Genomic DNA, 17,429 nt, shown 5'->3' on the forward strand with positions numbered 1-17,429 from the left:
GTAGTGTTTGCTGTAGATAGCTGTGGTGGGGGGGGTGGGGGGTGCTCTGGTGGTGGGGGGGTGTGGGGGTGCTCTGGTGGTGGGGGGTGTGTGCTGGTGTCTGTGCTGCAGTGGTGATGAGGTGAGCGGGTGTGTTGTGCAGATGGGCAGCTGGTATTATGTGGGAGTGGACGTGGGCAGTGCCAGTGTGCGGGCAGCTCTGGTCAGTCCAGACGGGCAGCTCAGACGCACGGCGGAGGAACCAATCGCTGTGCATGAGCCCTGTGTAGACCACTACGAGCAGTCGTCCACGGAGATCTGGAGCAAGTGCTGCCAGACGGTGAAGGTGAGGACTGTCTGACCTCTGACCCTCACACACACACACACACACACACACACACACACACACACACATGGTCATGGTTCAGTTGAGGTTATGTGACACACTGAATAAGCTGCAGATTAAAGCTCGTGTCGTGTGTGTTTCAGCGGGTGACGGAGGGCGTGGACGCGGCGTGTGTTCGAGGGATTGGTTTTGATGGCACCTGCTCTCTGGTGGTCCTGGATCAGCAGTTCCGGCCGCTGGCTGTCAATCTCGCAGGTGATGATACAGTGTGTTTATGCAGCTGTAGTGTTTATACCAGTCGCAGTGTTTACAGAGCGCTGTGCGTGCGTGTGTGTGCGCGTGTGTGTGTGTGTGTCCTCCTGCAGGTGTGTGTGACAGGAATGTGGTGATGTGGATGGACCACCGCGCCGCTGCACAGGCCTCTCGCATCACAGCCTGCAGACACACACTCCTGCAGCGGGTGGGCGGAGTCATGTCTCCAGAGATGCAGCCGCCCAAACTACTGTGGCTGAAAGAGGTGACACACACAAATACACACACACACACAAACACATATACACACAAACACAAACACATACACACACACACACACACTCCTGGAGTGACAGTGCTCCACTCCTCACACTCGCGCTGCTGGTTGTGCTGCAGAATCTGCCGGACTCCTGCTGGACGCGCGCCGCACACTTCTTCGACCTGCCGGATTTTCTGTCCTGGAAGGCCACGGGCTCCTTATCCAGGTAAGGAGATTCAGTGTGTGTGTGTGTGTGTGTGTGTGTGTGTGCGTGTGCGTGTGCGTGTGTGTGTGTGTGTGTGTGTGTTGATAGAGGAGCTGATGGTCCTGGATGAGCTCTTACACACTGTCTGCATGTGAGCTCAGGTCTCTGTGTACGCTGGTGTGTAAGTGGACTTACTCGGCGTCTGAAGGGTGGGACGACACTTTCTGGAGCGCCATTGGCCTGGAGGACCTGATTGAGGACAGCTATGCCAGAATAGGTGGGGGAATCCCTGTGTGTGTGTGTGTGTGTGTGTGTTTGTGTGTGTGTGTGTGTGTGTGTGTGTGTGTGTGCGTGTGTGTGTGTGTGTGTGAGTATATGTGTGTGTGTTTGTGTATATGTGTTTATGTGTGTGTGCGTGTGTGTGTGTGTGTGTGTGTGTGTGTGTGCAGGCAGTCAGGTGTGTTGTCCCGGGGCAGCAGTGGGTCGGGGTCTGACGGCGGCAGCGGCTGCAGATCTGGGCCTCAATGAGGGAACAGCAGTGGGGGCTTCACTCATAGATGCCCATGCTGGAGGAATAGGTACACACACACACACCTGAACACACACAAATCAACAGCCACACGCAGACTCTCAGCTGCAGTGTGTGTGTGTGTGTGTGTGTGTGTGTTCAGGTGTGCTCGGTGCAGACGTGTCGGGTCTCCATCTGCCCTGTGAACATCAGCCGCTCACTGCCCGCATGGCCCTCATCTGCGGGACGTCCTCATGCCACATGGCTGTGAGTCTCTCTCTGTGTGTGTGTGTGTGATGATTCAGTGCATGTTCATTTAGATTCACTGTATGTGTGTGTGTGTTTGTATGTGTGTCTATATCCTCTGTGATGGTGTGTGTGTGTGTGTGTGCATTTGCGTGTGTGCGTGCATTTGTGTGTGTGTGTGTGTGTATGTGTGTATCAGGTGAGCAGAGAGCCACTGCTGGTCCCCGGGGTCTGGGGTCCGTATCTGTCCGCGATGCTGCCGGGGCTGTGGCTGAATGAGGGAGGACAGAGCGCCACGGGGAAACTGGTGAGTGTGTGTGTGTGTGTGTGTGTGTGTTCACGTGTGTGTGTGTGCAGTAATGAGCTGTGTGTGTGTTGCTCTCAGCTGGATCATGTGGTGAAGGGACACGCAGCGTTCAGACAGCTGGAGGAGCAGGCGGAGCACAGGTGTGTGTGTGTGTGTGTGTGTGTGTGTGTGTGTGTATATCTGTGTTTGTGATGGTGAATGTGTGTGTGGGAGTGAGAATGACTGTGTTTGTGTGTGCGCATGTGTGTTTGTAATAGTGTGTGTGCGTTCACGTATCTGTGTTTGTGCGTGTGTGTGTGTGTGTGACAGAAAATGAGTGTGTGTGCATGTGTGTTTGTGTGAGATTGTGTGTTTGTGCGTGTCTGTGTGTCTGAGCATGTGTTTGCAAGCATTCGTCTGGGGGGGGTATGCGTATATGTGTGAGTGTGTGCATTTGCAGATATACTGTGTGTGTATGTATGTGTGTGTGTGTGCGCGCAGTGGGAGACACATATACACACAGCTGAACCTGCACCTGCAGCAGATGAGCACAGATGCCACACACCTGGAGCAGCTGACCACACACCTGCACATCTGGCCGGATTTCCACGGCAACCGCTCACCCCTAGCGGACCAGACGGCACGCGGCACGGTAACACACACACACACACACCTGTAAATTTCCTGGAAAACAAAAGTAAATACATTTGTTATTGTGTGTGTGTTTGTGTGTGTGTGTGTGCGTGCGTGTGTGTGTGCGTGCGTGTGTGTGTGCATGCGTGTGTTTGTGTGTGTGTGTGTGTGTGCGTGTGTTTGTGTGTGTGCATGCGTGTGCGTGTGTGTGTGTGTGTGCATGCGTGTGCGTGTGTGTGTGTGTGCAGGTGGTGGGCCTCAGCCTATCCCAGACGCTGGATGATCTCGCATTGTTGTATCTGGCAACACTACAGGCCCTCGCTGTAAGAACACACACACACACACACACACACACTCTCTCTCTCTCTGCAGTGTTGTGATGATTATGTGTGTGTGTGTGTGTGTGTGTGTGTGTGTGTGTGTTGTCGGCAGCTGGGCTCCAGGCACATCATAGCCGCCATGACTGAAGCAGGACATGACATCACAACCCTCTTCCTGTGTGGAGGCCTGAGCAAGAACACACTGTTTGTGCAGACGCACGCAAACACTACAGGTACACACACACACACACACACACACACACACACACACTACAGCTACACACTGTCATTCACTACATACCACACACTTATGACACTGATTTGAAACGGTGTGTGTGTGTGTGTGTGTGTGTGTGTGTGTGTGTGTGTGTGTGTGTGTGTGTGTGTGTGTGTGTGTGTGTGTGTGTTCAGGGCTGCCTGTGGTGCTGCCGGCGGAGCGAGAGGCTGTTCTGCTGGGAGCTGCTGTGATTGGAGCCTGTGCTTCATCTGACTGCACATCCATACCGGTAAAACACGCACACACACACACACACACACTCACACAATCACACACACACTCACACACAGTGAGCTGATGAACACTCTTCTGTGTCTCTACAGGAGGCCATGAGGAAGATGAGCAGAGTCGGCCGTGTGGTGCGACCCAACCCTGAGCTGCAGAGGTAAGGGTCAGAGGTCAGAGGTCAGGGGTCAGCAGGCGTCACAGTGCTCAGAGTAAAGGCTGTGTGTGTTTCTGTCTGCAGCTTCTACAGGAGGAAGTACAGTGTGTTCCTGCGGCTGTACCAGCATCAGAAGGAGTGTGTGTCGCTGATGGAGGATTAGCATCTGTGTTACTGCACACACACGCACACGTCTGCACTGATATAGGCTGTAGACACACATGACTCCGCCTGCTGATTGTAGATGTGCTGCAGTGACTGACTGATGAACGGGTCGCCGCTTCACATGCTTTAGATCAGCGCCTGCAGGAGGCAGAGACTCAGGGGTCTGCAGCCGACACACACTCTGCAGAGACCCACTGCTGGACATCAGATCTGTGACCCTGGAGACACACAGAAGGGCTGATTGATTAAGTCTGGTTCGTGTGGTTGAGTCTTAAAGAATCCAGCTTCATCATCACTCTCTCTCTCTCTCTCTCTGTGTGTGTGTGTGTGTGTGTGTGTGTGTGTGTGTGTGTGTGTGTCTGTAAGGTTTTGTTTTGTGTTGAGAGATGCCTTTATGACTGGATCTAGACTAGATGTGCTGCTGTAACTGTAGATGTTGCTCCTCTGCTCATCAGTAAGGGCTGTACTGTGTTCTGGAGAGCAGTAGCTGTAGTTGGAGTCGACTGTTCGATTGCTGGACGATTCTTTTAAAGTCCCAATAAATGAATCTTTATTTCCCTGAGAGCTCATGTGGACAGCCACTCGGCACACTGTAATGCTGCTGTTACTGTGATGTTACTAACCCACTGCATGCAGACATCCTGACTGAAGATCTGCTGCCCTCTAGTGGACTGTACAGATAATATGATACAATACTGCTGATATGTTGACATTGCTGTGCTGTGCTGTGCTGATGTTCCCTTCCCCTCATGCACATGTCATGTGTTCTTCATGGAATCTGGATATCTGCTGTTTACAGTCCCCTGCTGAAAAATCCAGCTTAAACCAGCCTAGGCTGGTTGGCTGGTTTTAGAGGGGTTTTGGCCATTTCCAGGCTGGTTTCCAGCCATTTCCAGCCTGGTCTTAGCTGGTCAGGCTGGGAGATGACCAGCTAAAACCAGCTTGACCAGCTTAGCCAGGCTGGGAGCCCAGCCTAAACCAGCTATGTCCAGCTTAAACCAGGCTGGTCAAGCTGGTTTTAGCTTGATTTAGCTGGTCATTTTCCAGCCTGACCAGCTAAGACCAGGCTGGAAATGGCTGGAAACCAGCCTGGAAATGGCCAAAACCCATCTAAAACCAGCATGGTCAACCAGCTAAAACCAGCCAACCAGCCTAGGCTGGTTTAAGCTGGATTTTTCAGCAGGGTCAGCATAATGTCTGAATCTTCTTGTGTGTGTAGTGCTTGTTATAATATGTTGCTGCGTCCCAATTAGCATACTAACCATCCTAAACAGTATTCGAAAATAGAATTAGTATACAAACTATTGAAGTAAAGGTTCCCGCATGGTTTACTCTTTCTGGTAAAAATGGAAAGTGAAGCAGCCATCCAAAATCTGATTTCTTTAAAATCAGCAGTCTTCAAGTGTTAGAGACGATATAAAGTGGCTCCCAGGTCAAACAAGCACTGCGTTATTTTTATTTTACTATTTTCAGTATAATTTCTGTGCTAGCCTGTTGCTACTGACGGCGCTAGTGGTTACGACCGTCTGCATTTTACACTTAACAACTAAGTGAATGCTGAAGTCTACTTAATGTATTTTAATAACATCACAGCATTAATGACAACCTTGTGCAATTGACAATACATTAATCTTTTCTTGAGCTGTGCATAAAATTAATTAGAACTACAAACGCGGGAGAAAAGTGTAAACAAACTACAAACATGGCGGACGCACGACACCAATCGTCCAGGCTTTGGTAAAGTCGCTTGAATGACTGTTGATCAATATCTCGCCCAGTGGAACACGTTTAATCGCTTTCTGGGTTATATTTCATCTGCAACAACAATACTGAACTTATATGAAGATATGTTTGGACATTAACGTCTGAATAATTACACGGAGATTCCTCTGCATGGCAGACTCGTGAAAGGCAGCTGCGTCTCCAATAATGTGGGACATTCAATACAAGATGCGTACGGTCATGGACAACCTGGAAAAGTCAGGCAATTTTCACATGGCATTTTCCAGGCCTGGAAAAGCTCTGCAAACCCTTCTGAAAAAACAGCTTAAACCAGCCTAAGCTGGTTCTAGCTGGTTGACCAGCCTGGCTTTAGAGGGGTTTTAGTCATTTCCAGGCTGGAAAATGGCCAGCTTGACCAGACTGGTTTAAGCTGGACAGAGCTGGTTTTAGATGGTCATCTTCCAGTCAGGAAGTGGGCAAAACCCCTCTAAAACCAGCCTGGTTTAAGCTGTTTTGTTTCAGTAGGGAAAATGGAAAAACCCACAACATTTTGGAAAAGTCATGGAAAACAGATATCTGTGTACTCGAATATAGGGTATTTACTTATTTTCTGTCCCTAGCCAATCACATACTCACGTTATTAGTGCGGTGTCAGCAGTATCCTAATCTATTTTACATTAATATAAACTCATACTGAATAGATTGCTGCGTGTTTAAGATATGCTGTACTACATTTGAACATGCCTTGTTTTTCTTTTACCACACATGTAGACATTGCATGAAACATTAGGTCATGAATATTTACCTGAAAGTGTTGGAAAAATCGTGGAGTTTTAGTAGTAAAAATGTGTATGAACCCAGTAAATATGGCAGAAATGTGGAGGATTGACAGGAAACATAACTAAGCAGCATATCGATCTGCTAATGAGGGAGAAGCATGTCCTAAAGCCTGCACGCTCTTCTGTTACACACTCAAACATATATATTTAATAACTACTGCATTATTTAATCCATCTACCCTCACACTCTCTCATCATCTCTCTAACCTTCCCTTCACTCCTGGAAATAACATCTCCTGACTTCTGGGCACCGGGAACGGTTTCAGGGAGTCGATGGATTTAACTTTGTAATATTAAATGAGCTGCAGCTGAACATTGTCAAATTCCCCTTTACAGCCAATCCCACACTGCTGTGCAGGCGTTCTCCAGCCGGTGCTGATGGGCATGTGTCTGTCTCTCTCTCTCTCTCTCTGGGCTGTGTGCACACTCGCTTTACCATGAGAAGTGCCCGGAGATCCATTCATGAGGACTGAAGAGGTCAGGACAGCAGGAGATCTTCAGGTGACCTCCTCCTGCTTTTGCTCCTGGATCAGTCTGATTCTGCTCCATGAGCTGATCTGAGCTTGGACACAGTTGAGAACCCATACACCGACTGACCCCTACATTACTAGTCTAAAACGTCAGCTGTAACATGTCAGAATAACCAAAGCATTTAGTTTACTCTTATTAGTCTTCAAACTCAGCCATGTTCATCTGTTATGGTGACTGCTGATGACCCAGAATCAAAGGACCCAGCACAGGACTGGACTGCTTGACACTCTGTCAGGACCATCTAACATGTTTGATTTCAGACAGTGAAATGCTTTGGGTGCAGAAATAAAAGCCAGACGCTGGTTCTGATAGCACACACACATTTATTCATGCACAAGTGTAGCTGATCATCTCTCGTCACAGCAGCTGAATGACCGGTCCTCCTGGTGAACTCCTCCATCATCTCAGCAGTCAGGAGTTCAGGGCTGGGGTGTGTGTGAGGGAGTGTTTGCTGCAGTGGGGTTTGTCGTGGTCTTAAACCCTCCGAAGCCCCTTTGGATCATGAACTGCTCAAACCCTAACCCTGAGGAGCGAATCTGCTCCGTCAGCTTCTCCAGAGGCCTGTATTTATTGTGGATGAAGGACTTGAGATGTCTCTGGAGGCAGGAGACCTGTCTGAAGCTCCTCCCGCAGGGATTGCAGTGGTACGGCTTCAGTTCGCTGTGCACGGGCTCGTGGGCTTTGAGCTGAACCGGCGAGTTAAACCCTTTCCCGCACACCGAGCAGAGGAGCGGCTTGTGTTTGTAGTGCGTCTTCAGGTGTGTGGTGTAGTACTGTCTGAGGGTGAAGCTCTTCCCGCACTCCTGGCAGCTGTAGGCCTTTATGCCGGCGTGTATCCTCGTGTGCTCTCTCAGGCTGGATCTGTGTGTGAAGCTCTTCTGGCACAGGCTGCACTGGAAGGGCTTCTCCCCCGTGTGGATCCTCAGGTGTTCGGTCAGCGGTGCTTTGGTCTTGAAGCTTTTCCCGCAGTATCTGCAGGAGAACGGCGTCTCTCCGGTGTGGATCCTCATGTGATCTCGAAGGCTTCCTGAACTGGTCAGACTCTTCCCACACTGACGGCAGCTCCACGTCTTCCTGCCTCCAGCTCTCTTCTGTAGCACCTTCTTTCTGGTAGACGTTTGATTCTGCTCTTCATCGCTGTCCTCTTCGCTGTCCTCTTCGCTCAGCTCTGCACTCAGCACTGCATCACTGTCCTCTTCGCTGTCCTCTTCGCTGGATTCTTCGCTGTCCTCTTCACTCGGCTCTTCATTCTCCTCTTTGCTTAGGTCTTTGGTCTCCTCTGGCACTTCCATCAGGTCTGAAAGAATTGAATTGGTTTGTTAGAATAAGTTGAAGGTAAAGGCAGGTGAAATGAAAATACAGGTGTCAAACTCAGTTCCTGGAGGGCCGCAGATCTGCAGTTTTGCTCTATCCCTGATCAAACACCGCTGATCCACTAATGAAGGTGTTCAGGACTCTTTTGAACAGCTCGGTTATTTGGATCAGCTGTGTTTGATTAGGGCTGGAGTAAAAGTGCAGAGCTGCGGCCCTCCAGGAACTGAGTTTGACACCTGTGAGTTAAAGTGATTCCCAGTTGGAGGATCAGCTGGAGTATATGTGCTGGTGTAGATCACGGTGAATATGCACAGAGTTGGGGATTGAAAATCAGTTCTGGGATCAAATATTTAGAGTAAGAATCGGATAATAAAGGAATATGTTGCAAGCAGTGCGTCATGATGTGATTTAATTACTTCAGATGTGCTAAAATATTTGTTAAACAGATTTTATAAAAATGAAAGCATAAACGTGTGTAATAGATCACAAATAAAGGAAAGCAGTAATTATTAATTATGTCCTGAATAAAGGAGGCTAGCTTAATCATGCAGTGTTCACTGATCTGGAATTGTTCATGAGTTTCTTGAAGCAGCATCAGCAGCCTAATGTGTCTCCAGTAGTTAGTATACATCACTAACATCTCCTGATGAAGAACAGCACATGTGTATGGGACAATAACTGTTTACAAGGTAGACCGCGATTTGGAAAAGTCAAGGTTTTAAAACCACCAAAATGTTCTGGTTTAATGTTCCTAAGGTATGTGTGAGATGTGTTTTGGTTTATTCTGTACGTGTTTTTCACAGCTATTTTATTTCGGTTTTTAGGGCAACATTACAGAAAAAACAGAAGAGGAAGCTCCACATCACAGTCAACAGACGGACGAATAAAGCTGTGCAGCTCAGTGTCTCCCCCTGCTGGAGCTGTGTGCAGTTAGCCCGCAGATCCTTCATACAAACATTCATACTGTTTCCTGGCTTTAAAATCAAACATTGCATTAAAAAGACATCTGTTCTCTAACTTTTAGTGTTTCCTCAACTCAATAAACATAACCTAAAGCACTTAAATGCGGTATTGAATATGCATGAGGGGATGTTCATTAAATATCCTCCATTAGATCCACACATTCAGCTGAAATCCTCCTTCAAATGTGTGAATATTCGAGCACAGTTGTGTGTTTGTAATCTGTTATGATATCAGTCTCACTGCTGTCTGCTTTATGACACGTTTACACTGTTTAATGACTAAAGATTAATCTGTCATAAATTTAAGTATTAAACTGAAGGGAACTCAATGAATCTAAATGAATATTCTCTCAGTGTAAATGAGCACAATGCTTTAGGAAATACACTTCATTTTCAATTCATTTTACTCGAAATCAACATCCAATTATATCATAGGATAAGAAAAAATATAATATAAACATGAGCAAATTTCTGCCAGTGCAGTCAGCTTAACTCACAGCGTAGACAAGCTTCAATCGCCTAATGGATTGAGTTTTAAAAGTCCTGCTATTGACATTAGTTTGTGTTTTAATTTAAGCATGAACTCTGAAATGTCAGTAAATATAATAATTGATCCAGAAATAAAAATCCTGTCATCATTTACTCTCATTTCACACCTTTAGGAGTTTCTTCTGTTGAACACAAAAGTAGATATTTTGAAGAATGTTCTAGCCATTGCCTCCATAGTATTTGTTTTTCCAACATTCTACAAAAATACCTTCTTCAGTGTTTAACAAAATAAAGAAACTCATAGAGGTTTGGATGAGTAAAGAGTAAATGCTCATTATAGGGGTGAACTGACCCTTTATTACGAGTCAGTCATTCAAGAGAGAAGAGTATATTCCCCTTGTGTTCTCATATACCTACTGTATTATTATTTTATTAAAGACCAAAAAGAATCAATATCAGAACACACTTTCATAAACAAAAACCCTTCAGAATATAGCAGGGAGGGTTTGTGTAACAACTCAGAGAAAACACTGAGGTAAAACTGCTTTATATTCAGACATGCCCCTTAATAACATCATGTCAGCACAGTATCATGTGCAAATTCTAAATAGCGAATCATATAATCAGCCAATGACTATCCGAGTTCAACATTCAGGGTTAATTTAAAAGAGCTGATGCTGTGCTAAAGTCATACTCACATGTGATTTCAATAGAGGTAAAGTTGGTTTTATATTCGCACATTCAGACTTTCTGCTCAATAATATAATTTCAGAAAAGTATTCTTTGCTAATTCTAAATGGGGAAATTATATTAGCAGTTAATGAATATCAAAGTACAACATTGTTTACAGTCAATTGCATAGAGCTAATATTATCTTGAAGTTATCCTTGCATGCTATTTCAGACTTTAATTTCAGTATTTAACTTAGTGTGGTAAACAGTGTACGGGCCGTTAAAGTAACGAATGTGCCAATATAAAACCAACTTTATCTCTCTGTGATTTCAGACACAATACTGAAATCAGCGTTAAACTGATAGAGGCTGTTAATTGAATGAATATGGGAATAAAACTAACTTTACCTCAATAAAAAAAAAACTTTAAAATTAAGTTTCCCTAACCTACTTACATAAAGCAAACTTTAAATTACAATAACATTAAATCTTAGTATTGTAAACTAAAGTGTTTTCACCGCCAGTGAGGTTAATTATTGGTATTATTATTAGGCAGAATTCCTCAATAACAAAAAGACTTTCATAATCAGTACTTTAAACCATAAACACTCTTCACTAACACACACATCTACACTTTAATAAATGAGCACCATTTTGTCCATCACAAATTTTCGCGCGCATTAAAAGCCCGGGAATCTGCCCGCGTTTTTCAGAGATGGAGAATAAAGATGTCGAACCCGTTTGCTGCTCGGAGTTTTCCTCGGTGTGTGTTTCCCTCATGTCTTCAGCTGATCTTCTCCTTCACACTCCTCTTCTGTCCCTCTGAGCTCTTGTTTTTCGCTCCAATGAAGCGCGTCTCCTCATTGGTTGTTTGAACGTGACGTCACTGCGGCGGAGTTTCGCTGGCGGCAAGAAATGTCTCTTCAAAGGGCTTTGTTTTGCTTTGATGATCGAGTCGGCAAACCTGAGAGAAAGAGCTAGAAACTGGCGGGAAATGAAGGAAAGGCTCGAACTACACACGTGCACGGGCATTCCTTGTCTTTTCGACTTAGTCCCTTTATTTATCAGGGTTCACCACAGCGGAATAAACCGCCAACAGTACTGGGAAACACCCATACACACACTCATACACTATGGCCAGTGTAGTTGATCAGTTCCCCTATAGCGCATGTGTTTGGACTGTGGGGAACCGGAGCACCCGCGCATGTGAGAAATGTGTATTTATACCTCATATGTGATTAGATAAATACAAACTTTAATTTCAGACACAATTTCAGACTGATTGTTTTGTCGGCCCTAATAAATATATAATAATATAACTTCTACTATACAATATATATTTACATTTATATATTGTTTACATGCACTAACTAATCATCCCTGCCTCTGTACACCTTCATCTGCTTGAGTGTGTGTGTGTGTGTGTGTGTGTGTGTGTGTGTGTGTGTGTGTGTGTGTGTGTGTGTGTGTGTGTGTGTGTGTGTGTGTAAGCTCTATAGGTATTTGCAGTAAACACTGCGGTGTAACAGTACTATAGTAACTACAGTAAAGTCTCTGACACTGTGTAGGATATCAGCTGTTTGAGCGCTCCAGCTGTGGTGTTAACTATAGCCCACGGTGATAAACACTGCAGTATAGTTAGCTTTTACTACAGTAAACTGTGGTGGGTTGTGGAATAATACACCCTATAATATTAATATTATGTAAGATAAACTGGTTCAGATATAAACTACACCACAATCACGAGTGCAGAGACCTGAACTGTTCACGAAGCACCGTAAACAGATAATCCTCATCATGTACTCATCGCCAGCCGTCACTCCTGACCTGAGTTTAATCAAGTACACTAAATAACCTGATCTGCTGAACACTGACGAGCAGATATTTAGAGGAATGCTGGACAGCGGTCACCATCGCCTGCTGCAGTGTTGTGTTGGTTCTGTGAAAGTCAACAGTCACAGGTTTACAACAGGGTTTACCATAACCCTGATGCGGAAACCCTGATCCAGCTTCAGATGAAGAAGAACACACACTGAAGAGTGTCTCCGTGTTAACACAGTGTAAGTAACATTAATATTATTAATAAGTGTTGTATGATCTGAGCGATCAGGGTAGAAACACTAAAAGCAGTTCAGTGTCCACATCAGAGCAGAACACAGCCAATAATCATCAGTACCTTAACATACGAGTCAGTGATCGACAGCCCACAGATGCTCCTCACTCGGGTTGAGGTTAGGGCTGCGGTTAGGCCAGATCAAACCGGCTCTGTTATCAGATGATGGTGTTAAAACTGTCTGCACTTTAAGGGCTCTTTATTGAGGAGCAGAACGAGTCGTTACGTCTATCTGTGTGTGTGTGTGAGTGTGTGTGTGTGTGTGTGTGTGTGTGTGTGTGTGTGTGAATGAGACGCATTTACAAGAGAAAAGCAGATAAGGTGTTTATTGCTCGTCGTTTACACACACACACACACACACACACACACACACATTACGGCCAGTGTAGTTGGTCAGTTCCCCTATAGTGCATGTGTTTGGACTGTGGGGGAAACCGGAGCACCCGGAGGAAACCCACACCAACACGGGGAGAACATGCAAACTCCACACAGAAACACCAAATGACCCAGCCGAGACTCAAACCAGAGACCTTCCTGCTGTGAGGCGTGTGCGACCTTTATAATGTTATGTACATTTAATCATTGACATTACTAGCTTATATTAGTGATATTATTCATATTATTAGTGTCACAGTATTAGCGTCTGAAATAAGCCAAACACCTGTGTGTGTGTGTGTGTGTGTGTGTGTGTGTGTTCTCTGTAAAAGCTGCACAGGGCTGATCTGCTGAAGGGTGTGACACCACAGCTCTTATCTTCTTTAAACTCCTCAGCTTCAGTTATTGTGCTTCACGGCCGTCGCCTGCAGGAAACATCAGTGCGTGTAGATTAGAGGAGTCCGTTTGACCAGCATCTGCAGGAACACGTCACAGTAGAGCCAGTGATTCTGACTTCAGCTCTACAGCACTGCTCTGCTTCACTTTAACACATGTTTAGGGTCTATTCAGATCAACAACGAGAGTGAAAACAACTGCAGTCTTCAACAGTTTATTTAAATCACCGTATAATCCACATATATACACACATTAACCCAACAGAACACTGGTTAGAGAATAAATAGAGCAGCACTCTTCAGGAGGATCACTGTGTTGAGGTCTAGCGTGAGGTAGACGTTTGTTTTAAATACACAGAGGAATTAAATAAAGCACTTCACATCATATATACACACAGAGGAAACATTCACAGATAAACACAGCACAGTTATCTGTGCAAAACTGGCTATAGTGAGACTATAGTTCAACACAAACACTGTGGAGCGTCCAGGAGAATCTGAAGACCCCAGGTGGAGTCAGCACACCAGTCACTCCCATTCTGACAACAAGACCAGGTCATAAATATAATAAGAGCCATGTAGACGACAATAAATATGTGTGTGTGTGTGTGTGTGTGTGTGTGTGTGTGTGTGTGTGTGTGTGTGTGTGTGTGTGTGTGTGTGTGAGGGATATATAAGCATGTTGCATGTGTGTGTGTTCAGTGTGTGAGCTCCTGTGGGCACGGTGTATCTGCCTCCACATCAGCAGTGCCGGCGAGTCTCTTGCCATTCCAGGAGGACACACACCAGCAGCGCGGAGCCTGAGCCACCAGAGACGACACACACTGCAAACACACCCACAACACACACGTGCATTACACACATGGACAACACTGCAAACACATGGACAACAGACACTGCAAACACATGGACAACAGACACTGCATTACACACTCACAGTACCTGTAATGCGTTCCCCCAACACTGGGGGGCACACAGATAAACACACACACACACACACACACACACACCTGTTTGGCCTTGTAGAAGCCGTGTTTATCACAGTTGGGCAGGTAGAAACTGGTGAACTTCTCTCCCAACGCCTGCTGAGACTCTGTGATGACGTCCAGAGACGCGAGAAGCTCAGTGTGACACGGACCCTGCAGAAACACACACACACACACACATTCAGGATGATGATTGACCCAAAAACACACACTTAAGAACTGAACATGAATGGTGAGTACTCTTAACCACAACACACTTCTGTACTTATAGCAGCCTGCGCTGAACATGAGAAACATGTCTGTGACATATCTGTGATGATAGATCACTAGAGAAGTCCATAATGGACTGAAGTGTGCTCTAGGGTCGTTTTAACAGCAGAGGGCGCTCTAGGCTAGTTTTTGATGGCGTTCTAGGCTATTGTTTAACAGCAGAGGGCACTCTAGGGTAGTTTTTAACAGCAGAGGGCGCTCTACGGTAGTTTTTAACAGCAGAGGGGGCTCTAGGCTAGTTTTTGATGGCGTTCTAGGCTATTGTTTAACAGCAGAGGGCACTCTAGGGTAGTTTTTAACAGCAGATAGTGTTCTAGGCTATTGTTTAACAGCAGAGGGGGCTCTAGGCTAGTTTTTGATGGCGTTCTATGCTATTGTTTAACAGCAAATGGCACTCTAGGGTTGTTTTTAACAGCAGAAGGCGCTCTAGGGTAGTTTTTAACAGCAGAGGGGGCTCTAGGCTAGTTTTTGATGGTGATCTAGGCTATTGTTTAACAGCAGAGGGCACTCTAGGGTAGTTTTAAACAGCAGAGGGCGCTCTAGTTTTTTTAATTGTAAGTTGTTTTGGACAAAGCATCTCCTGAATGTGAGTGTTCAACTGTCCCTTGCGCTGCACCTGCTGGATGAGCTTCTGCCGGATGGCGTTGAGTTGTGACTTGATGCTCTCCTGTGCCTCCGCCGTGTCCCGCGGGTCCAGGGCTCTGTTCAGGCTCAGCAGGTGATGCAGTGAGCCCGGTTCAGACGTCAGCTCTGTGTCCTCTACAGAAACATTTCACAGTCAAACATCAGTCAGGAAACCTCATCAGAAAACTACCTTCACCAACAGCTCTACATAAGGTACTTATAGGCATGTGTTCTGGGAATGTTTACAAAATGCAATGCTCTGGGGTCTCCTCTTTAGGGAGGGGCCATCAGTTATTAAGGCGGGGCTATCAGTCCTTAAGGGATGGGCTCTTTTAACCTTTATTTTGGAAGGAATGGTCTTTGGGTTGCTGTGAACACCTTAGTGTGTAGATGTGTTGTCGCACTAGCCACTAATTTAATTTAATTACATTCTTTTATGTTGTTCTACAACCCCAAATCAGAAAAAAAGTTGGCACAGTATATAAAATGCAAATAAAAAAGTAGTGATCTCTAAATTAACTTGTATGGATATTTCACCTTCAGCAGTGCAGAACATCATTAAAGACTGAAGGAGTCTGAAGGAGTTTCAGTGCGTAAAGGACAAGAGCGCAAGCCTAAGCTGAACAACCGTGACCTCCGAACCCTCAGGGGGCGCTGCATCAAGAGTCCTCATTCATCTATAAGCAGATCAGCACATGAGCTCAGCACTACTGCGCTAAACCTGTGACAAGCAGCACAATACAGAGTCACATCCACAAACACCAGCCAACACTGCACTGTGCCAAGAGGAAGCCCTATGTTAACAGTGTCCAGAAGCGCCGTCCACTTCTCTGGGCTCGGAGGACAGTGGAGACGTGTGTGTGCTCAGATGAAGCAGTGTTTCAGGTGTTTTTGGAGAAAAAAAAGAAGAAGAGGATCCTCCAGACTGACACCAGCAACACGTCCAGAAGCCCGGAGTTCAACAAGACAATGCAGAACCACATCCAGCTCACATTACATAGTCCTGCTTGCTGAGGAAGAGGAGACAGACGCTGGACTGGCCTGCCTGCAATCCTGACCTGTCTCCAATAGAGAATGTGTGGCATTTTGAAGCACTGAATGCAACAGTGAAGACCCCGTACTGTTGGCCACCTTAAGACTTGTTTTCAGAAGGAATGGGGCAGAAGGACCCCTGAACACTTCAGCACTTGCTGTCCTCAGTCCCCAATTGTCTTTAAGTGTTGTGAAAAAGAACAGCAACATTACAGCGTGGTAAACACTTCACTAATACAGCTGTTTTTGGGGTTGTATTTTATTTTTCGATTGTCTTTAGTGTGTCTTTAATGTGTCTTTAGTGTGTGTGTGTGTGTGTGTGTGTGTGTGTGTGTGTGTGTGTGTGTGTGTGTGTTGATCTTGTGTTTGAATAAAGAATAATACTTAGAGAAGTGTACCTTCAGTAGGGTGGTGCTCCACACAGACGGCGTGCCCGCGGGTCAGCGAGTGCAGCGGGCGCGGGTCTCCAGCTCTCGGGACGCAGCGCAGGCCGGCGCCGCAGTTTGCCGTGTGGACGCCGCAGGAGTCGCCGCTCCGCAGGGCGCAGGAGGAACAGCAGCCGCAGCCCGGATCCCGGACCACCTCAGCACAGCCGGGGGACACGGCAGGACACGCCGACAGCTGATCCGCAGAGCACGGGGCACAGCGGATGGGTTCAGGAGCTGGCACAGGAGACGCATCCAACACACACACCAGCACACACACCAACAACACACACACACACACCGCTCGCATAGCAGAAGAACAGGAGCTGGAGAGCTGAATATCTGGAGTTATCTGCCGCTGTGTGTCAGATCTGGCCCTCGCTGGCCCTGCGCTGGCTTTATATGCTCTGACAGGATGACCTCAGCGCGGTTAATCATTCACACACTCCACATCTGCATTAAGACGCTGTTTTCACAGCTTCACTCTGACTGCACACACGTCAATGTTGACTCTAGAACGGAGCGTGCTGCAGGATTCCTCCGGGATTCACTCCGTGTATGAGCCGTTCCTCAACAACAGGAGCGTGACGTTTGCTGTGGGCTATAACCTAAACACTGTCCACTACAGTAGTGTGGGACTCATTTCAACACTTGTGTTTTGGACTGCACTTGGAGTTGGGTCACAAAAACAAGGTCACGCGGGTGTTGCATAACAGGACGGGTCACTGCGAGGCCTTCCGCAATCACAACATGTTTTTCAAGAGGCGCCGCAGTAATGAAGCGTTCCTGGTGTAGTATTAGCACACCTCTGCAGCATTCGGCT

At 46.4% G+C, this 17,429-nt stretch overlaps 3 protein-coding genes across 11 annotated transcripts in view; 1 reads left to right on the top strand and 2 right to left on the bottom strand.

The window, feature by feature from the left end:
• fggy (FGGY carbohydrate kinase domain containing) overlaps positions 1–4,422 on the top strand; it is a 4,925-nt gene extending 503 nt beyond the window's left edge. For 2 of the 7 annotated variants that reach the window (XM_073914911.1, XM_073914907.1), the window contains exons 2-16: positions 143–325; positions 469–580; positions 691–842; positions 974–1,062; positions 1,203–1,318; positions 1,491–1,619; positions 1,713–1,816; positions 1,995–2,102; positions 2,181–2,242; positions 2,583–2,733; positions 2,963–3,037; positions 3,147–3,267; positions 3,446–3,540; positions 3,635–3,696; positions 3,778–4,420. In XM_073914911.1, coding sequence (XP_073771012.1) covers positions 143–325; positions 469–580; positions 691–842; positions 974–1,062; positions 1,203–1,318; positions 1,491–1,619; positions 1,713–1,816; positions 1,995–2,102; positions 2,181–2,242; positions 2,583–2,733; positions 2,963–3,037; positions 3,147–3,267; positions 3,446–3,540; positions 3,635–3,696; positions 3,778–3,856 — 1,638 coding nt within the window. In that variant the 3' untranslated portion in view covers positions 3,857–4,420. 7 annotated transcript variants of the gene reach the window in all.
• A 999-nt stretch (positions 4,423–5,421) lies between these two features.
• Positions 5,422–11,196, bottom strand: znfl2a (zinc finger-like gene 2a). Of its 3 annotated transcripts, XR_012385702.1 has the most exons (3): positions 11,124–11,195; positions 6,090–8,247; positions 5,422–5,943 (listed from the first exon to the last, which is right to left on the bottom strand). XR_012385702.1 is itself a non-coding variant. In XM_073913320.1 (2 exons), the coding sequence occupies exon 2, from the start codon at positions 8,240–8,242 to the stop codon at positions 7,370–7,372; it is 873 nt and encodes a 290-aa protein (XP_073769421.1). In that variant the 5' UTR covers positions 8,243–8,328; positions 8,501–11,195; the 3' UTR covers positions 5,422–7,369. The 3 variants fall into 3 exon arrangements, 2 of the variants coding, with proteins under 2 accessions (XP_073769421.1, NP_919371.2); XM_073913320.1 differs by having other exon boundaries at positions 5,422–8,328; positions 8,501–11,195; NM_194390.2 differs by lacking the exon at positions 5,422–5,943 and having other exon boundaries at positions 7,258–8,247; positions 11,124–11,196.
• Positions 11,197–13,468: 2,272 nt separating this feature from the next.
• Positions 13,469–16,979, bottom strand: igfbp1b (insulin-like growth factor binding protein 1b). The gene is given in 4 exon segments (NM_001098257.2): positions 13,469–14,093; positions 14,280–14,408; positions 15,142–15,284; positions 16,580–16,979. Coding segments are annotated over 4 exon segments (735 nt in total). The 5' UTR covers positions 16,917–16,979; the 3' UTR covers positions 13,469–13,967.
• Positions 16,980–17,429: the final 450 nt, after the last annotated feature.

Source organism: Danio rerio, chromosome 2 (assembly GCF_049306965.1).
Source record: "Danio rerio strain Tuebingen ecotype United States chromosome 2, GRCz12tu, whole genome shotgun sequence".
In the NCBI taxonomy this organism is placed as follows: domain Eukaryota; kingdom Metazoa; phylum Chordata; class Actinopteri; order Cypriniformes; family Danionidae; genus Danio; species Danio rerio.